Source organism: Myripristis murdjan, chromosome 8 (genome assembly GCF_902150065.1).
Source record: "Myripristis murdjan chromosome 8, fMyrMur1.1, whole genome shotgun sequence".
Lineage (NCBI taxonomy): Eukaryota > Metazoa > Chordata > Actinopteri > Holocentriformes > Holocentridae > Myripristis > Myripristis murdjan.
Genome location: NC_043987.1, coordinates 34542849 through 34557497, shown reverse-complemented (window position 1 = coordinate 34557497; position 14649 = coordinate 34542849). Strand labels below are relative to the sequence as shown.

The window sequence follows — 14649 nt, the reverse complement described above, 5'->3', positions numbered from 1 at the left end:
TAATTCTTATTAACTGGCGCACAATCAAAGAGAAGGATGAGTATGTGGGGTGGGGTGGGGGGTGGGGTGGAGGGTGTAATCTGTCCAATTTCTCCCTGTCGGAGGAGTGAAGCAACACGCTGCATGTAAAAAATGAAGGTGTTGTTCATCGCGGTTAGCAGATAATGTCTTCAAGGCTTTCCAGCGCCAGTGTCTCCAATTAAAGCGCCCCGGCTGCAGGGCGGAGGCTCCCAAATTAAAATTACCACTGCAAAACTCCCAGGCTGCGGTTTGAGGACAGAAACTATCCCGAGCATCTGCGGCTATGCAAAACAAGTCTAAACATGCAGGAGCAAAACAGCATCAGGGACATTTAAAAATGCAGATTTAACGTTTGTGCACGGCGCGTAACGCAGGTTAACCAAAACTCTGCCTCTCCAGACATTTTCTTTTTTCTTTTTTTACATTTGTGACAAAGTGCAGTTTTGAAGTACCACTTGTGTGGTTGCTGTCGAATTAAACACTTCACAATGTGAGCGCAAGATTGATGCAAACAACTTCCCCAGTCATGGTGACACGATGTGCTGCTGCACCGAGATTTACGCACCGATCCAAAAACTCACACAAAACAAAACTGCTATTATTACTTCTCAGAAGACTCTAAACATTTTTAATAAAATCCCCCAAACTTTTTTTAATCATTAGTAAAAAACATCCCTGCTGTGAAACACTGATATTTTTACATTTCATTGCATTGTGTTAGAGCCACAAACACTTTATCCAGTGTTGAGTTTATCCAGAATAAGCAGGCTCTCCAGATGAGCTGGAGATCAGGCCTTAAACTGCAGAAAGAGAAGCGCAGTGTGGTGAGATGAGGCTTAAAGGCCAAAAGCTCCACCGCCGGAGTCTGTCTGAGTTTATGTTGCTGCTCCTGAACACGGAGCAGCGGCTCAGCCCGTCAGCCCAACTCATCATTCCTTCCCGGCAGATCTGAAAGCTGCACGGCGTCTTAATCCCCGTAAATAACGGCGTTAGCCCCATAAGCAATACGCTGTTCATATTTAATCCTCGTAAATAACGGCGTTAGCTGCATAAACTCAGATTTATAGCTCAGGCTATAGCAGCTCGCCATCGCCAAAACAGTCCAAGCCTCCGTGCTTGTGATAATTACACAGAATTATAAAGCGCTGTAATCCTGGTGGCTTTGATGAAGGCCAAGGGGAAGTCAAATGTCTGGACTCCCAACCTGCTGCCGGGCCTCGCATCTCCTCTCCAGGCGGATTTCAACCCGCAAACATCGCTGACTAGAAGCCTGAGGCGCACAAAAACACGGGCTACTTACAGCTAGAGGCGCAACGCGACCAGAAGAGCTCAAGCGGCCGTTTTAATGTCCAAAACCGGCGTCCAGGCTCCGTCCCCGGTGCCTCCACCGAGCTCCCGTCCGAGCTTTGTTTACTTTTGGAGTGTGACCGCGGTGTGAGGAGCGCTTTCTTTTTTCCCGACCAGGAGGAAGACTGCAACAGCCTCAGCCGCGTTTACGGTCCGCACCGCCACAGGCCATATATCAGCCCAATAAAATCAAAGCGGCCCTGATGTAGTATTTTATTATGGTATTAAACGGGCCCAAAAAGTAGTTCAAGTAGTTTGTGCCGTAAAGACAAGAGGGCATAGCCACGCAGGGCCCGTTTTAATGGCGCTCGTTAACAAAAATGACTGTTAATCTGCCAATAAAAAGTGTTAGGCGGCTCTCCAGAAGGCCTGCGCTGCTGCACGGAGAGCGCTTCATGCACGCACGCACGCACACACAGACACACAGACACACACACACACACACAAACAGGATAAATAACTCAATCCACCCAGGTGCTGTTTTTGCCACATATCTTTGTTTTAAACGTGGGTTTGGATGGTGAAATGCCTCCGCTTACACAGCCGCTAACGTTAATGGAGTTTTAAATGCAGATGGACCTCTAATGCTGAGACTGATTGAAGTGAGAGGCCTGGGCGCAATTCAACACAAGAATGAAGATGCTGGCGGGTAATGTGTCTCGCGTGACACAAACCGAAACGCACGCGCATTCATTTTGATTAGGTGAAAATAAATTTAAAATAAATAAATAAATAAAAAAATAATGGTGCCACTTATTTGTCGCCCATTGTCTCCAATCTGCAGCTCATGCATATTGCGCAGAGGACGAGTAATTTAGCTGTTTATATATTTCTGGGTGACAGCGCCCATAGATACAGCCGCGAGATATATGGACGAACAGTTCATTTTGCATATTGCATAAACAAGACAATTTATTTAGGAGAGAGAGAGAGTGAGAGAGAGAGAGAGAGAGAGAGAGAGAGAGAGAGAGAGAGAGAGAGGCCCAGGATTGATTTACGCTCCATTGACGCTTTATCAGGCTCGAAGAAGAAGTCCGGCCAATCAGTTTGCTCCTCGCGCACAGACCCGACAGCCCCGCGCGCTGTGCTATACTTTGTTTCGCTATAGTGAGTTGGACTGAGGGGGGGGGGACTCGAGAGAGAGAGAGAGAGAGAGAGAGAGAGAGGGTGAGCGAGCATACGAACGAAGGAAAAGAGAGAGACAGAGTTGGTGAAAGAAAGCGAAGCATAGAGCGAGTACGAGAGAGGGAGAGAGAGAGAGAGAGAGAGAGAGAGAGAGAGAGAGAGAGAGAGAGAGAGAGAGAGAGAGAGAGAGAGAGAGAGAGAGAGAAATCTCAGAATGTCCCGCTCCGTGTTTTCCATTCAGTGAACGCGGCGACGTTTCGCGGATAATGTCCGAGAATGTCCATTTCTGGAACTTTAAGTAACTATTACGTGGACTCCATCATAAGTCACGATAGCGATGAACTCTCGACCCCGGCTCGCTTTCCCAGCGTCCAGTATTCCGGCTCGAGCTCGGCGGCGGCCGTGGCCGGAGGCGGGCGGCAGCCGGGAGGCGCCGCTCATGCGGAGCATCCCCATCCCGACTCGTACCCGTCCTGCAGCTTCCAGCCGAAGCCCCCGGTCTTCTCGTCGTCCTGGAGCCCGTTCAGCCCGCACCACGCCGCCAACGGCCTCCCGACCGTCTACCACCCCTACATCCCGGCCCAGCACGTGCCTTCCGCGGACACTCGGTACCTCCGCTCCTGGCTGGACTGCGCACCGCGCGGCTCCGAGTCGGTCCCGGGGCAGGGCCAGGCGGGGCAGGTCAAGCTGGAGCCGCTGCTCGGCCACCTCGGCGGAGAGATCCCGCCCAAGATAGGCGGACAGCACCAGCACGAGACCACCACGTACATCCTCGAGTCGTCTTCGGCGGCAACGGCTCGCGAGCTGAGCCACCATCCGGCCGCCATCCCGGGCACCGGGTTCGACGAAAATAAGGACATTTGCGACGGGAGCGAGGACAAAGACGGACCGGATCAAAGTAAGTTATTAAAGCAGGAAGTAGCGCGCGGCGGAGGGAGAGAAAGGAGAGAGAGGGACAGGGTAGAGAGAGCTTGTAAAGGCTTTTAATGCCGCCATAAAACAAGAACAAAGAGCCGGAGACCCAAACTGCCTCCCCACCCCCTGACCAAGTTTACTACCGTTACATCAGCTTTTCAATTTTACTATCTGTGTGTTATCAGCACGCCGAGTAACGGGTACCTGCATCTGCGTTACATGTTCTACATACAAAACTGGAACCTTATTCTATTGCCTAAAAACTACAAATTTCCACTTATTCTAACCAGCTAGACCTTCACTGTATAAGACAAGTGATAAGAGTGCATTGGTGAGTTTGTGTAACTATTTCTCCCTGCATTCACAAGGTAGCCGTAAACCTTAAAAAAAGAAAGAAAGAAAGAAAGAAAAGAAAGACAAAATTGTGATGTGTTTTGACTGGACATGCCTGTGAGAAATCAGGGGATACCTTGTGGAAATACTTTGGTGATGTGAAAGCGAAAGAGTCAGAGGACAGTTTAAATAAGTGGCAGCTGCTCCACGTCAGGGGGGAAAATTTGTTGTTTGCGTGCAAACCCGAAATAAATCCTGCTGAACTTTGTCAGTTTTCCCATTTTCTCCCCCCTCCTCTAAGCGTCATAGCTCAGGCAGTGAAGACCTGGGATTATCTGACCCAGTACGGTTTTGATAAGACAACTAGTAACTGTAATGGCGTTTAAAATAACCCAACCCTGGTGTAGTAGCACATTATATATCTATATCTATATATCTGTACGGTGTGTCTCCCTGTGGGTGTTAGACCATTTGCACCTCTCTCTCTGTCTGAGAGGGACCAACTGGTTTAGTGCTTTAGGGTTTTTTTGTTTTTTACTGGAGGCCCACTGTAGGTCTCTCTCCCTCACACACACACACACACACACACACACACACGCGCGTAGGGCAGCTACTATGCGCTCCATTGCATTTTAAAGCTCCTCACGTCAGTCAGCAACAAGGCAGGGCTGAGCGGCCAGTCATAACTGTGAAAGTCCCACCGCACACGGCGTGAATATTCTGTGATATTATATTCTGTCAGTCAGTCCTGCTCCTCATGTCCACTGAGTTGTTATTGACGTTGTCAGCAGCTGATGTTCACCTCGAGTGTGTGAAGGAGCTCGTTGGAGGACGGCAGAGAGGAGTTTCATATGTTCTGGGCGGTTTAATGGACAGGCTGAACTATCCTGTTTATGTGTTAAATAACTAATTAGCCTGTATAATTACCGTGTAGAGCAGGATCAGACCCACGGGAAGCGTTTGCTCTATTATTATTATTATTATTATTATCATTATTATTATTATTATTGTTGTTATTATTATTGTTATTATTATTATTGTTATTGTTGTTGCTATATATTATTTACTCTAGCAGGTACGGAGTCTCGTTACCGTTTGTCACTTTGACCTTAAATTCTGCAGTTGTCCTCCATCATTTAGAGACGTTGTGTGTGTATGTGAGCGTGTGTGTCGTGCTGAGGATGGTGTATGTGGATGTGTATATGTGTATGTTTTTGTGTGTGAGTGGGGTGTGTGTGTGTGTGTGTGTGTGTGTGTGTGTGTGTGTGTGTGTGTGTGTGTGTGTGTGTGTGTGTGTTTGAGGGGGTGTAATGTCACATTCTCGTTTAAATATCACGGATAAGCTAATGCCAGTAAGCAAAGAGAAACCAGAGCATTGTTTCCATATCACTGTTAGTCATAATTTGCTGTCAGAGTTCACCCGACCTGCACCCCCCTCACTCTCCCCTCATTCCCCAATCACCCTTCCCACCAGTTCAAAATATTCCTCATGTGTGTATGTGTATATGTGTGTGTATATGTGTGTATGTGTGTCAGCCTTTACGCGCGCGGCTCGGTCCTCCACTACAAAATCATAAAATGAGTCAGACCGTCCATCATCCACCTGGCGTCTCAGAGCCACAAAGCAGGCTAGATTAGTTCTCAATAGACCACGGCCTCATAACTCACCCCGCAGTATATATCCTGCTCTAACGCGGTGTGTTTACAGCACCGGGCTCCTCGCGCGGCACCGCAAACACCCACACTCCGCGCTGGCAACTGAACGCGTCGCGCAGCTCCCGCTAGATTCTGAAAGGAGGGTGTAAATCTGAGGTTTTGCTTTACCTTTTTGTCTTTAGCCCCGCTGGGATGTGATGGTGTTTCAGGCTGTATGGCCGCGGCGCTCAACAAGATAAATTCGGGCTCACAGAGAATACAACGTCTCGTCACGTCTGTATGTGAATCAAGCGTTTTGTCAAGGCGCACACACACAAACACACACACACACACACACGGAGAGAGAGAGAGAGAGAGAGAGAGAGAGAGAGAGAGAGAGGTTCACCTACATATATATATTCTTATACAACTCTTAAATGTCATGTCGTCAGCTTGGAGTTATAAGGTCAGGTCTGAGATATACTGAGCATCAAAGATTTCACGTCCCCAGCTGGCAAAACTGTTAACCACTCTCTACCTTTAAAAAAAAAAAAAAAGGCTCTATTCAACCTCAAAAGCTTCACAGGGAACTAACATACAAGGATCACGAATATGAGCACAATTCAGCAAGATAAAGACAATATTTAAATACATGATCCTAGAGTGAGCACACGGGCCTGTCTCTTCTAACAAATGTCTTTTCATTGTTTACTGTCGATAAGGCTTCAGCGGTGACCGACAGACTCCCTGATGCACGGTCTTACATGTGTCGCTAAATGGAAAATATGATGTATTTCTTTTAATTCATTTAATTTTTTAGCATTTGCGTTGCTGAACAACACTTCAAGCTGACTAGAAACTGCGATCCGTGCTCTGAATCGCTCCTTTATTCGCTCACTCGCTCTGTAGAAGTCATAACAATAATTTACTCTCCATATAATATCCCAGTCGTCCAGACATTAGGGCCAGAACAACACGGCATTCACTGCTTGTTCTCGATTTTTTAATCATCAGTTGAAATAACAAAAACATTGAATCCATCATGTGGTGACGCGCTTGGCTCCGCGCGGCCAATGAGCCGCCGTTTAGTTTCCAGGGCTTTTGAATTATTTTGGGTGGGAGAGGAGAGAAGAGGTAACAGGGGAGCATTTCTGGAAAGATACAGACATGAATACATATATACATGTATAATATGATGATGATTATTATTATTGTTGTTTTTTTAACCGAAGCTGGTGAATATGAACGGGCTCTGTTTCCTCTGCTCTAATACCGCCGAATAAATCTGAAGCCTGATTTCTGCCAGAGGAGTCTGACTGTTGTAGGAGGCAGATCCATCTGTCTGAGCGCGAGACAGGACGCTGTGTGTGTGTGTGTGTGTGTGTGTGTGTGTGTGTGTGTGAGAGAGAGAGAGAGAGAGAGAGAGAGAGAGAGAGAGATGCGTGCAGTCACCTCCGTGTGTGTGTGTGTGTGTGTGTGTGTGTGTCATGCATGGCGTTGCGCGCGTCCACGTCAGGCTTGCGCCCCCAGGGCGGCCTTTTCAGACGAGGAAATACAAATACAGTGCACACACACACACACACACACACACACACACACACACACACACACACACACACACACACACACACACACACACACACACACACATTTTATTACTACACTGGCATTTATTCTCCCACACTTTCCTCTCTGTCTGTCTCTCCCGCATACACATGCATACACAGACGCACGCACACGCACGCGCACACAGCCGCCTTATTACAGCATGTGAGCCGGCCATCCATCAGAGAAACGGCCCGGTTAAGGACTGGATGGAGCCCAGCAGCCTCCAGTCTGAATTATTAGACTCCCCGTCAGAAACACAGTGTAGCCCGGTCTGGCCTGGCCTGGCCCGGCCCCGGCCTGGCCCCAGCCCCGGTGTCCAAACTGGTAGAATAAAAAATAAATACATAAAATAAAACCGGGGTGATCCCAATAAATAAATGTGTGCCTCAGCTGTTTCAGTGCGTCAGCGTTTTGCTCCTTTTTCTTTTCTCTTTACATGGCAGAGCTGGAGCTGCCGGCTGCAGTGTGTGTGTGTGTGTGTGTGTGTGTGTGTGTGGGTTGGAGGGGCGCGCGCGTGGGGGGGTGGGGGGTTAAAATTGCGTCGCCTCCCTGCCCTCCAAAAACGTCACATCCAGTTTAAAGCAGCGCCTCTTTACAGCCACAGGTTCCCTTTTGTGTGTTCGCGGCCCGGGCGGCGCTCCAGAACAAACTGTGAAATTACACTTCAGCCTTTGTGTCGCACGGAAACTTATTACCGCCGGACTTTATTAAGTTATAACGCAGGGCGAGCAGGAACATTAATTGGTGTGTTGGGTGTAGGGCTTGTGTGTCCATTTCTGTATGTCTGTGTGTGTGTGTGTGTGTGTGTGTGTGTGTGTGTGTGTGTGTGTGTGTGTGTGTGTGTGTGTGTGTGTGTGTGTGTGGTGGGCTGGGGGGTGGGGAGGGTATAAAATACGACGTCGGGAAATGTAATAACGCGCCTTTGGGATATATGAGAGTTCAATTTCTGGGACTATTAGGGTGAAATTGCGAGGAGAGAGAGGGGAAAAGGAAAGGGGAGGGGCGGGGGTGTGTTGGTGATATTGGTGTGTAACAGTTTCGGTTGGTGTGTCCATGCAAGCGGTATTCGTCATGGTGGACACACACACATACACACACCACGTAGGTCTACATTTCAACGCGTCGTGCTGCGGGCCGTATAGCAGGACGGTTTTACGGGAATATCAATCTTTTTGTCCCGGAGGTTGTCCATCTCTCTCTCTCTCTCTCTCTCTCTCTCTCTCTCTCTCTCTCTCTCTCTCTCTCTCTCCTGTGCAAAGTGACGCGCAGTGACGTCTGAAGCGCCGGTTGGGTTTCTCTCGTGCCAGTCGAGCCGCACGCATGAAGCCCGTGCGCAGAATGTCAGGGCTTCAGTGGGACACACTCACACCACCACCCCCTTTAAGGCTACGTTCCTACGTTCTCTACCTCCTTCATCTGCCTCCATCTTTACTCTCTCACCCCACCCTGAGTCAAAGGAAAGACACAGACCCCCCCTCCCTCCCCTCCTTATGGGTTCCTCTCTCTCGCCTCACACCGGTTCGTCATCCCGGGTGACAGCCGCGGCCGGGGCTCCGCTCCCGGGGTAATGGATGGTCCTGGAGGTGATTATACACCCGGGGAATGCGAAGCACCCACTTTACTGGGTGACAAAAGCCCCCCGTCCCCCCGCCCCCACCTCTTTACCAGGCATTATTTTGCGCTGAGATGAAATCGATCTCCTACATGCTGCGAAGTTGGAGGAAATTGATTCCAGAAAGTATTAAGGACGTATTTGCTGATGATGGTCGCTAACTAACCGGCTGCGGGAATAACGAGAAGGGGCTATTTTTTTTCCCTTTCTGTCACAGCCTTGGGCCTGGCAGGGGGGCTGGATGATGTAGTGCTGTCAGTGCACGGCGGCCATGTTGACTCCACGGTGCTGCTCCAAACGAGCCTGTATGGCACAAGTCCCTGCATCTTAATAACGTGGTTTATGCCTTAAACCGGATGATACACGGTGCCCTGCAAAAGCACTCAGACTCCTGGACCTACACTGAAGTTAATCCACAATTCATGCATTCTGTAGTTTTTTTTTTTAGTCCGCACTCAGCTGCAAAAACTGGACTCTGGCATCTATGAATTAATCATCTACAGTGGTAGGAAAAGCCCTAAAATCCCCAAATTAATGGAAAAGTAGGCCTACTTCATTTAAAGTCAAAGTATTTGTCCTGCGTTCCTTCATGTTCCTTCAGCATAAAAGCCCAGCAGTATTCTCAGTACAATGTAGTTCAGTGTGAAAAGTAGAACGGTTCCTTTCAGAGAGTTAAATTATTGCTGCATTAACCTGTGAGAGGTATTTTAATGTTGTACCTCGAACTGCTCCATGTCCTGTTGGCTAGTTTACTGTCTAACATGCAGCACATCTGATGTTCTGCATGGAAAAATGCTTCTTCTGCAGAGGAACTAGGAACTACAGCTGTCAGATAAATGTAGAGCAGGAAAAAGCACAAGATTTTCCTCTGAAATGTAGTGAAGTGACAGACACTCAGAACTGGGCTGATGCAGATGGACTTATATCTTCTATATGAGATCGTATGATATACGGTACAGGTCATATATCTCATACAGGCCGACGGTGCTCCAGTGTTTTAAAGCAGAGATCACTTTACACTTTAAGATGCTGCTGAGCCCCAGCGAGATCTGCACAATTTTGTCTCAGCTTTGATAACCAAGATGTACATTTTTTTAGCAACTCTGAGAGGAAAATATGGTTGACTTCTGAGCAACAGGATAAGTCATGTTGCACTTCAACCCAGACAAAGCAAAGGGCTTGAGAGGGCTGCACGTCTCTTTCTTTCTAAACTGTAGACTCAGTTAATGTTAGCATGTATATGATGGGGTAAGATTTTTTTGGTAGCTGCCTTCTTCTCATACAACAACATGTAAAGGAAAGTTGACAATTTAATTCCTCCTTCAACATGCAGTTTTGGTCCCGAATAATCCCCAATAATCCCTACAGGGACCTTTACCCTCTGCTAACCAGGCTGGAGGCTCGTGTGTCTGTTTGTCAGCATGCCATCTCTAAAAGTTCAAATCAAAGCATTTGGATGGAATCTTGTGGACAGGTTGCTTTCAGCCCGTGGATCAGCTGATTGGGTTTTTGGCGATGATCTTCCTTGGATGGCTTTCTTTTTCCTTAATCATAATTATCACTGTGTGTTCATGTGCCAGAGGGAAACTCCCAATATCTTTAAAAACCAGTTCCTATAAAAGGTGTTGTGTTCACATGCGGCTTTATCTTGAAATAAAACCCAGGAAACAAATGATACGCAGGCAGAAGCTGTTGTGGAGGGAGAGATTTGCATGTGAGAGACGTGCTCGGTGTTGGTGGAGGTCAGGGCCCTGCGGAGGGACTTCTTGTTTTACAATCTGGCATTCAAGCAGATGATGTGTGGCTGTTTCTGCTTGATATACACCGTCTGATTCCGGCCTATGCAGCAATAATTTCCATATTAATAAGTAACTCGGTGCTCCTCAGTGTTCAAATCTAGTTTATTTCTGACAAAGTGAAAAATCTGCCATGGGATGAGATAATGCCACTTGTTTCCAACGCTAATCAACTTGTTTCCACAATTCTCTTGAATCAAGTGACGTTTTCTTGTTGTTACTGGCGCTGGTCTGCCTTATTCTGCCTTGTTTGAATCTATTTATACTTGATTCTCTCACCCCACTGGCAGATATTTTTACCTTATTGAAGAAAAAAGATTTTAAGGATGAACAACTGATGAAATCACTTGTTACGTGATTATTTTTGCAGAGTTAGAAGAAGACAAGCTCATGACTGAATTAGACTGAGGTGATGTGAGGCTCAGATCTTTGAACGGCCTCGATCTTTCACTATTCTGTGTCTTAGAGCTCTGCCACATCCCAGCAGCTAATTCAAATATAAATGAGAGGGGCCTGGATTAAATTTATAAACCAACACCGTGCCACACACACAAGCAGCTCTTTGTAAATAACGTGGAGGGGAAAAAGTGGAAGAGTGTTCTGGAAGTGGCGTGCAGCTCTGTGAATCGCCTTGGCTGCATGGCGAGTATGATTGTCAGGGTTGTAAAATATTGCAAGTTGAAATTGAAGACAGACGAAGCCTCCACCCAAAACTGGCAACAACAGTCAAGAAATATACCGGGTCCTGAGGGACACAGGCGCACACACACTCACACACTCAGTCAGAGCCTAAGTCTCCCTCCTTGGCGGTAAAGGCTGCAGGTCTGGCTTTTCCTGTGACTTGTGAGTGATAAGATCATCCCTGCTCGGTCTGCAGCCAAAGCAGCGAGGCTGCTGCACTTTGCACAGGAACACAAAATCTCATTTTTAACTCCTTGTCTTGCAGACCTGATCTCCCCCTCTGGCTGTCCAAGCAGGGATAAATCTGATTTCTTGTGGTTAAGAAGCTCTTTGGCTTCAGAGTTACTCAAAGTGATTTAAACTCAAGCTTTTTTACTCTAAAATTCTGCCCTCTGATTGCACATGAGCCAGACTCCGGTGTCTCTGCTCAGCTCTGGCTTCAGGTGCCTCGGGAGGGTTTTTATTAACAAGAAAATAGCAAAGCCGACACAGCATAAAGCCATTTCTCTGCCGATAAATCCGGGTTAGGAGCCACATTTGGGTTTGAGAGACACTTGCAGTCTCCAGTTTGGTGTCACTGCTGAAATGCAGCGGGGTTTAAAGCGCCAAGTGAGTCCCAGTGTGTTGCAAAGCGGCCTCATCGCTGGGACGCCTCGGCGCTCTGTGGAGGCTACGCCAAAGAGCTTTTTAGCACTAAACCAGACCCATGCGTTCCCAAACAAGAAGAGTCCGCTAATTGCATCGGTCTGAAAGCCATAGAGAGGGGGCGAGGGGGGGCAGAGAGCGAATTGGAGACAGAGAAAGGGAGGAGGAGGAGGAGGAGGAGAGAGAGAGAGAGAGAGAGAGAGAGAGAGAGAGAGAGAGAGAGACGGGGAGAGGGAATAAATCGTGGAGATAAATCATAATTTCCACTCTGACAACAAAACCCACCCTGCTCAATTCAAGAGCTTCTATATTTACGTCGAACGTTGTTATTTACTATTTCCAACGCCTCATTCCCACAGTGAGAGACGCGGTTTCCACCTACTTTCGTTTTTTTTTTTTTTTTTTTTGTCTCTCTGTGGCGTGTTGGAGCTTCTCACGGCTGTGATGTGGCAGCAGAACCCAGAGCCCTCCGATCTCTCAAAGATCCACGTTTTTTTTTTTTAATAACAGAAACTGACCTCGCGCCTTACATAAAAATGTTTAGGAGCCAATAATGTGGCCTTGTAAAACCCCTGTAACACTGCGTGTTCTTCGATAGGGGAAGTCGGTCTTTTTTGTAATAATTTCCTGAGAAAGTTGTTTCTTTTCTTGGAGAGAGCAGGTCTGATGGCACGCTGCCATATTATTGAGTTTAGACTTAATGCGATTATTTTGTGTGTAGTGAAGCCAAGCCCTAATGTTAGAATGTGGGATTTATTTATATGGAGATTTATTCCGTCTCCTGGTCTTCTTCTCGATGCTGACAGCACTACCCAGCTGACTGAAACGTCAATTTAAATGCAAGAGGAGGGACCAGCACAAGAACTATTTCCCAACAGGGACACAAATTTCCCGCCGGTTATTAATTTCCTATCTCAGCAACAATATGTTCAGTTGCTGGCTACTACAGTTCCCATGATTCTCATGCCAAGATCACACAATAATACTCTTATTTTGGATTTGTGTCTTTGCTGTCATCACACCAAACTTTTTGTGATATTTTTTCTTCTACCAAATGTCATCAAACACACACCCAGCCACACACACACACACACACACACACACAGACACACACATCTGGCAGTATTTCTCTCTCGTTCGAGGTCACCTTGAAGCAGAGAGCTGACAGAAATCTACCCCCAGTCTGATTATAAAGTCTGAGTTTTAAACGGCCTGTTTTCATTCATCGGTTGCTGACAAAATTAATAGCAGCATTATAGTTTTAGTTTTTACCAGTTTATATTCAACAGTCGGGGACCAAATGTCCAAAATACACTCATCTGAACAATCAGAGCAGGTGCTTTGTATCAGTTTTGGTTACTAGTGCATTGTGGTTTTTAGTGACATAACCAGCTTCGATTTTATTTCCGGGCTGACCATAAGCTGCCCCAAAAATGAAATGAAATAAAACAAATTGATAAGGTGGTTCGGAGATCATACTCACGTTTTATTCAGTTTTATTGTTCTCATTATCTTTCCCCCTTTCTAATATTTACCTGCATTCTTAGGACTTGTACGCGCGGCTGATCCTGCTGAGTATTCAAGGGAAAGTTCTTTGTAACAGCATCTTCACCCTCCATCATCCCGCCGCGTTAAATACTGACAGCTGAGCTGCGTCTCCTCTGTCAGCAGACCCACAGGCTTTCATTCATAGTATCTCTTTCATATTTGTCATTTCAGTGACGCTGCCCGTCTCCTCTTGCGTTATGGTGACTTTTACGCGCGGCCTTGAGCCGCAGGTTACAGCAGGTCGTGCCATGTGTCAACGGCCTGGCTCCCCGTGGACGCAGTAAACCTGCCTTTTAAGCACATTATCAGTTACATGGTCAAATATGTCAGATTAGAGCCCTTACGCATGAAGGTTCTACAACTTCACGCACAGAAACGTGTTCGGCTTCCGCTGCCTGCAGCCCTGTTTGGATGGTCATTTGGCGTCAGTTTGGCCCGCTCTATCAGCTTTGTGCTCTGAAACATGTGTGAGAGAGAAAAAGCTCCAGTCTACCAAATCAACTGACTTTCTTTCTTTCTTTCTCTCTCTCTTTTTTTCGCTCCTCTAGATGACCCCTCCGCCAACTGGCTGCACGCGCGCTCCTCGAGGAAGAAGCGCTGTCCGTACACCAAGTACCAGACGCTCGAGCTGGAGAAGGAGTTCCTCTTCAACATGTACCTCACGCGGGACCGGCGGCACGAGGTGGCGCGCGCGCTGAACCTGACGGAGCGGCAGGTGAAGATCTGGTTCCAGAACCGAAGGATGAAGATGAAGAAACAGAGCAAGGATCAACCCAAGGACTAGCGGGCTTCGCGCGCGCGCGCACACACACACACACACACACACACACACACACACACACACACACACACATTTATACTCTCCCTCACATACACACTCACGCAGTTTTTGTGCCCAGAACTAAAAAAAAAAAAAAAAAAAAAAGATGAGAATAAACACACACACACACATCATATTAACACATTCTTCTCAAATGTATATGGAGCTCCAGGAAGTATCTCGTGAACTTTTCTCCCAGTCACATCATACAGATGATCAATAGGTTTATTGATAGGCGGCCAGAGGACGCCGTCGTGTTACGAGGACACTCAAGTCTTAACGGAGAGAACTCAATTAGAAAAAAAAAAAAAAAAAAAATCACATTCCGGACAGAAACGAACGGACAGAAACGATCCATGTGATCTTCAATAGGCTATGTCATTGTCTAATAAAATGGAGGCCGGAGGTTTGGGGTGAGGTGCACGAGTTCTTTCCGTGCTCGTTTCCACGCGACGACGGACATTTCCCTCAGCAACAGACTGAACCACAGAGGCTTCCGTCTTGCTTCGGAAAACAAGGATCACAAGGCTGACCGGACGGGAGGTGATGGACGGAGAGCTTCT

The 14649-nt window shown here is 47.2% G+C and overlaps 1 protein-coding gene across 1 annotated transcript; it reads left to right on the top strand.

Annotated features, from left to right (window-relative positions):
- The first annotated feature begins 2769 nt into the window (after positions 1-2769).
- Positions 2770-14050, top strand: hoxb9a (homeobox B9a). Its single transcript, XM_030057804.1, has 2 exons — positions 2770-3391; positions 13815-14050. Exons 1-2 carry the CDS (start codon positions 2770-2772, stop codon positions 14048-14050), a joined length of 858 nt encoding a protein of 285 aa, XP_029913664.1.
- Positions 14051-14649: the final 599 nt, after the last annotated feature.

Excerpts from the sequence above, each read along its gene's own strand:
- hoxb9a (XM_030057804.1), top strand. The coding sequence starts at position 2,770 with ATGTCCATTTCTGGAACTTTAAGTAACTATTACGTGGACTCCATCATA. Across the intron at positions 3,392-13,814 it reads CAAAGACGGACCGGATCAAA|ATGACCCCTCCGCCAACTGG; the intron begins GTAAGTTATTAA and ends TCGCTCCTCTAG.